The sequence below is a fragment of the Entelurus aequoreus genome, linkage group LG19 (genome assembly GCF_033978785.1).
Source record: "Entelurus aequoreus isolate RoL-2023_Sb linkage group LG19, RoL_Eaeq_v1.1, whole genome shotgun sequence".
Taxonomy (NCBI): Eukaryota; Metazoa; Chordata; class Actinopteri; order Syngnathiformes; family Syngnathidae; genus Entelurus; species Entelurus aequoreus.
In genome coordinates, this window is record NC_084749.1 from 14,737,822 (window position 1) to 14,744,047 (window position 6,226).

Sequence of the window (6,226 nt, forward strand, 5' to 3'; positions counted from 1 at the left end):
AACAAAGACAAATCATTATTTCTTCTAGATTTTCCAGAACAAAAATTTTAAAAGAAATTCAAAAGACTTTGAAATAAGATTTAAATTTGATTCTACATATTTTCTAGATTTGCCAGAATCATTTCTTTGAATTTTAATCATAATAAGTTTGAAGAAATATTTCACAAATATTCTTTGTCGAAAAAACAGAAGCTAAAATGAAGAATTGAATTAAAATGTATTTATTATTCTTTACAATAAAAAAAATAAATTTACTTGAACATTGATTTAAATTGTCAGGAAAGAAGAGGAAGGAATTTAAAAGGTAAAAAGGTATATGTGTTTAAAAATCCTAATATCATTTTTAAGGTTGTATTTTTTCTCCAAAATTGTCTTTCTGAAAGTTACAAGAAGCAAAGTAAAAAAATAAATGAATTTATTTAAACAAGTGAAGACCAAGTCTTTAAAATATTTTCTTGGATTTTCAAATTCTATTTGAGTTTTGTCTCTCTTAGAATTAAAAATGTCGGGCAAAGCAAGACCAGCTTGCTAGTAAATAAATAAAATTTAAAAAATAGAGGCAGCTCACTGGTAAGTGCTGCTATTTGAGCTATTTTTTAGAACAGGCCAGCCGGCGACTCATCTGGTCCTTACGGGCTACCTGGTGCCCGCGGGCACCGCGTTGGTGACCCCTGTATTAGGGCTTTCAAAGTTAACCTATAAGTTCCAATAAAGGCCCTAATATTTTTTAACAGGCAATTAACGCACTCATGTCCTTTTTGACCCTCGGCCCGCTCCGTAGCAGGGGGAACGAGTCAATTCCAAGTTGTTGTCATTAGAATTGGAATAAGATGCTCACTAAGATGGTCGATGACAAGTTCTTGAAAGCGCTTGTTGGCTCTCATTGTGTTTTCAGACCATGCAAATTTAATAGCGGAGAGACGACCAAGAGAGTGGACGGTGGAGAATGACTTATTGATGGAGGGTTCATCTAATCACATGTGCCCAACAGCTTGCCACACAGGTTGCATGCCAATGTCGACATGCTCAGATGATCTCACACTTGGAAATTGACACACGCGACACATTCTAAGAGCAAGATTGGAAAAAAAACAAAAACAGTATTTACCCTGGACTGAAATCTGGTATAAAAAACAACAACAATGTACAAACCCTGTTTCCATATGAGTTGGGAAATTGTGTTACATGTAAATATAAACAGAATACAATGATTTGCAAATCATTTTCAACCCATATTCAGTTGAATATGCTACAAAGACAACATATTTGATGTTCAAACTGATAAACTTTTTTTTTGTTGCAAATAATCATTAACTTTAGAATTTGATGCCAGCAACACGTGACAAAGAAGTTGTGAAAGGTGGCAATAAATACTGATAAAGTTGAGGAATGCTCATCAAACACTTATTTGGAACATCCCACTGGTGAACAGGCAAATTGGGAACAGGTGGGTGCCATGATTGGGTATGAAAGTAGATTCCATGAAATGCTCAGTCATTCACAAACAAGGACGGGGCGAGGGTCACCACTTTGTCAACAAATGCGTGAGCAAATTGTTGAACAGTTTAAGAAAAACCTTTCTCAACCAGCTATTGCAAGGAATTTAGGGATTTCACCATCTACGCTCCGTAATATCATCAAAGGGTTCAGAGAATCTGGAGAAATCACTGCACATAAGCAGCTAAGCCCGTGACCTTCCATCCCTCAGGCTGTACTGCATCAACAAGCGACATCAGTGTGTAAAGGATATCACCACATGGGCTCAGGAACACTTCAGTAACCCACTGTCTGTAACTACAGTTGGTCGCTACATCTGTAAGTGCAAGTTAAAACTCTCCTATGCAAGGCGAAAACCGTTTATCAACAACACCCGGAAACGCCGTCGGCTTCGCTGGGCCTGAGCTCATCTAAGATGGACTGATACAAAGTGGAAATGTGTTCTGTGGTCTGACGAGTCCACATTTCAAATTGTTTTTGGAAACTGTGGACGTCGTGTCCTCCGGACCAAAGAGGAAAAGAAACATCCGGATTGTTATAGGCGCAAAGTGTAAAAGCCAGCATGTGTGATGGTATGAGGGTGTATTAGTGCCCAAGACATGGGTAACTTACACATCTGTGTAATGCTGAAAGGTACATACATGTTTTGGAGCAACATATGTTGCCATCCAAGCAGCGTTACCATGGACGCCCCTGCTTATTTCAGCAAGACAATGCCAAGCCACGTGTTACATCAACGTGGCTTCATAGTAAAAGAGTGCGGGTACTAGACTGGCCTGCCTGTAGTCCAGACCTGTCTCCCATTGAAAATGTGTGGCGCATTATGAAGCCTAAAATACCACAACGGAGACCCCCGGACTGTTGAACAACTTAAGCTGTACATCAAGCAAGAATGGGAAAGAATTCCACCTGAGAAGCTTCAAAAATGTGTCTCCTCAGTTCCCAAACCTTTACTGAGTGTTGTTAAAAGGAAAGGCCATGTAACACAGTGGTGAACATGCCCTTTCCCAACTACTTTGGCACGTGTTGCAGCCATGAAATTCTAAGTTAATTATTATTTGCAAAAAAAAATAAAGTTTATGAGTTTGAACATCAAATATCTTTGTAGCGCATTCAATTGAATATGGCTTGAAAAGGATTTGCAAATCATTGTATTCCGTTTATATTTACATCTAACACAATTTCCCAACTCATATGGAAACGGGGTTTGTACTGTGTGTAAACTTACAAAATCATCAGACTGAGAGAAAGTGTGATATGTTGGAGATGCAACACCTGATTGGTGTGTAAATGTTCCCCTGAAAAGAAAACAGGACCAGCATTACCTGCGACAGGAAAGATGGTAAAAAAAGAAACCAAGTGTCCCCAAACTGCCAACATGTCAGACCACAAAAACTGTCTCCAAATGAAACGGGAGCGTGTCAGACAAGCAGCTCCGCTAACTTCCCTTTAGTTACTTTCTTTTTAGCGGCGTTGCTTCTTCTAGTCACCACTCTGTCACAGAATGAGGGCTGCCTTGATGCTACGACGCCTGCGGTGCTGAGGCGGCAATCCTTCACCACAAACACTTCTTTGCTTACTTCTCCGCCTGACGTTCTCTGCGTGGTACTAAAGACCGTAAGTGAGGACCTGCTTTTATGCGCTCTTTTACAAGCTCTATGCTTTCAATGTAGCCCACTTTCACTTTCTTTTCAACTAAACTTTCGGGAGTGAACAACAACGTGTACCAAACTGTGAAGGGCACACCTATTGATCAATGAACCCGTAGGATGGACCCCAAACATGGTTAGTAAAACCTCTCAGGAGGTCCCCTGACAACAAGGGTGGGCAAACTATGAACTGTGGGCCAACTGCAACCCATTTTTAAACCCGCTCACCCAACCTTTTTTCAGAGATTTTATTAAACCTGTGTTGGGTAATGTATCAAGGGAAGGTACAGTGTGGTTGGGTAATGTATCAGAGGAAAGTAAGGTGTGGTTGGGTAATGTATCAGGGGAAGGTGCGGTGTGGTTGGGTAATGTATTAGAGGAAGGTGCGGTGTGGTTGGGTAATGAATCAGGGTAAGGTACAGTGTGGTTGGGTAATGTATCAGGGGAAGGTACAGTGTGGTTGGGTAATGAATCAGGGGAAGGTGCAGTGTGGTTGGGTAATGAATCAGGGTAAGGTACAGTGTGGTTGGGTAATGTATCAGGGGAAGGTACAGTGTGGTTGGGTAATGTATCAGGGTAAGGTACAGTGTGGTTGGGTAATGTATCAAGGGAAGGTACAGTGTGGTTGGGTAATGTATCAGGGGAAGGTAAGGTGTGGTTGGGTAATGTATCAGGGGAAGGTACAGTGTGGTTGGGTAATGTATCAGGGGAAGGTACAGTGTGGTTGGGTAATGTATCAGGGGAAGGTACAGTGTGGTTGGGTAATGTATCAGGGGAAGGTACAGTGTGGTTGGGTAATGTATCAGGGGAAGGTGCGGTGTGGTTGGGTAATGTATTAGGGGAAGGTGCGATGTGGTTGGGTAATGAATCAGGGTAAGGTACAGTGTGGTTGGGTAATGTATCAGGGGAAGGTACAGTGTGGTTGGGTAATGTATCAGGGGAAGGTACAGTGTGGTTGGGTAATGAATCAGGGGAAGGTGCAGTGTGGTTGGGTAATGAATCAGGGTAAGGTACAGTGTGGTTGGGTAATGTATCAGGGGAAGGTACAGTGTGGTTGGGTAATATATCAGGGGAAGGTACAGTGTGGTTGGGTAATGTATCAGGGGAAGGTGCAGTGTGGTTGGGTAATGTATCAGGGGAAGGTACAGTGTGGTTGGGTAATGTATCAGGGGAAGGTGCAGTGTGGTTGGGTAATGTATCAGGGGAAGGTACAGTGTGGTTGGGTAATGTATCAGGGGAAGGTGCGGTGTGGTTGGGTAATGTATCAGGGGAAGGTAAGGTGTGGTTGGGTAATGTATCAGGGGAAGGTACAGTGTGGTTGGGTAATATATCAGGGGAAGGTGCAGTGTGGTTGGGTAATGTATCAGGGGAATGTACAGTGTGGTTGGGTAATGTATCAGGGGAAGGTACAGTGTGGTTGGGTAATGTATCAGGGGAAGGTACAGTGTGGTTGGGTAATGTATCAGGTGAAGGTACAGTGTGGTTGGGTAATGTATCAGGGGAAGGTACAGTGTGGTTGGGTAATGTATCAGGGGAAGGTGCAGTGTGGTTGGGTAATGTATCAGAGGAAGGTGCAGTGTGGTTGGGTAATGAATCAGGGGAAGGTACAGTGAGGTTGGGTAATGTATCAGGGGAAGGTGCAGTGTGGTTGGGTACTGTATCAGGAGAAGGTAAGGTGTGGTTGGGTAATATATCAGGGTAAGGTGGGATAAATAATGTGCTTGCAGTTTAAATGAAGTGAGAAAGTCCATGAAGAAGACTTCCTATTTATTGTTGTTGTTGTGTTGAAGTCTTACCCCAGGCATGAAAAAGCCAACCATCATTACACGGACGTGCACGGCCCTGATGCCACCTTTAAGATGTTCATCAGCTCAGACAGTGCGGTCAGCCTGAGGGTGCAGGTGTCAGGCTGAGGGTGCAGGTGTCAGCCTGAGGGTGCAGGTGTCAGGCTGAGGGTGCAGGTGTCAGCCTGAGGGTGCAGGTGTCAGGCTCAGTGACACTTTTGTCACTTTGCCTTCTAAACGCTGCAGTGAGAGAGTCTGGCTGGCAGTCGGGGCGACAGGCTGGGTGACAGCGGGCAGTCAGGCACTGGCACTCTGCTGTCCTCTCAGAGTCTCTTTGGCACCACCAGGCAAACGCTGACCTACTCAAGACTAAACCAGGAGCCATTCTGAAGATCTGGTTTGGTCGGCACTCACGTCTCAGCTCATCCGAGCCCTTTATTTTGTCATCCTGTTACATGTCTCGCACCGCGTCTGTCAGACACTTTCACCTACGTAAGGATGTATGACCATAGGAAGCACACCCGGCGGAAGACGTACCTAATGGACCATGAGATATATATATATATATATATATATATACATATATATATATATATATATATATATATATATATATATATATATATATATATATATATATATATATATATATATATATATATATATATATATATATATATATGTATGTGTGGAAAAAAATCACAAGACTACTTCATCTCTACAGGCCTGTTTCATGAGGATTTCATCTCCTGATGATGATTGAGGGAACCCCTCATGAAACAGGCCTGTAGAGATGAAGTAGTCTTGTGATTTTTTTCCACACATACATATATATATATATATATATATACGTTAGGTCAGGAAGAAACACAAGAGGCTATATCATCCCTACAAGGCTGTTTCGCAGGTTTCCCAAAATAAAAATCCCCTGACGAGCTGATGATATAGCCTCTTGTGTTTTTTCCTGACCTAACGTATATTCCGCTCTACCCCGGTATTGAGCACTGTGTAACGGATAAACCACAGAAACCTCGACAATGGAAAATATTATATGCTGTATATATATATCACATTAATGGACCTTGCCATATAACATAATATATCAAAATAATGGAGTACGACATATATTTACATGTTATTTGTCATGGTATATTTTTGATGGTTATACATAATTATATATATATATATATATATATATATATATATATATATATATATATATATATATATATATATATATATATATATATATATATATATATATATATATATATATATGTATATGTGTGTGTGTAT

General features: G+C 41.2%; 1 protein-coding gene across 1 annotated transcript; it reads right to left on the reverse strand.

The window, feature by feature from the left end:
• Positions 1–1,026: 1,026 nt before the first annotated feature.
• On the reverse strand, positions 1,027–5,315 carry LOC133635462 (uncharacterized). Its single transcript, XM_062028678.1, has 3 exons — positions 5,156–5,315; positions 3,435–4,801; positions 1,027–1,041 (listed from the first exon to the last, which is right to left on the reverse strand). The coding sequence occupies exons 1-3, from the start codon at positions 5,313–5,315 to the stop codon at positions 1,027–1,029; spliced, it is 1,542 nt and encodes a 513-aa protein (XP_061884662.1).
• Between the last annotated feature and the right edge of the window lie 911 nt (positions 5,316–6,226).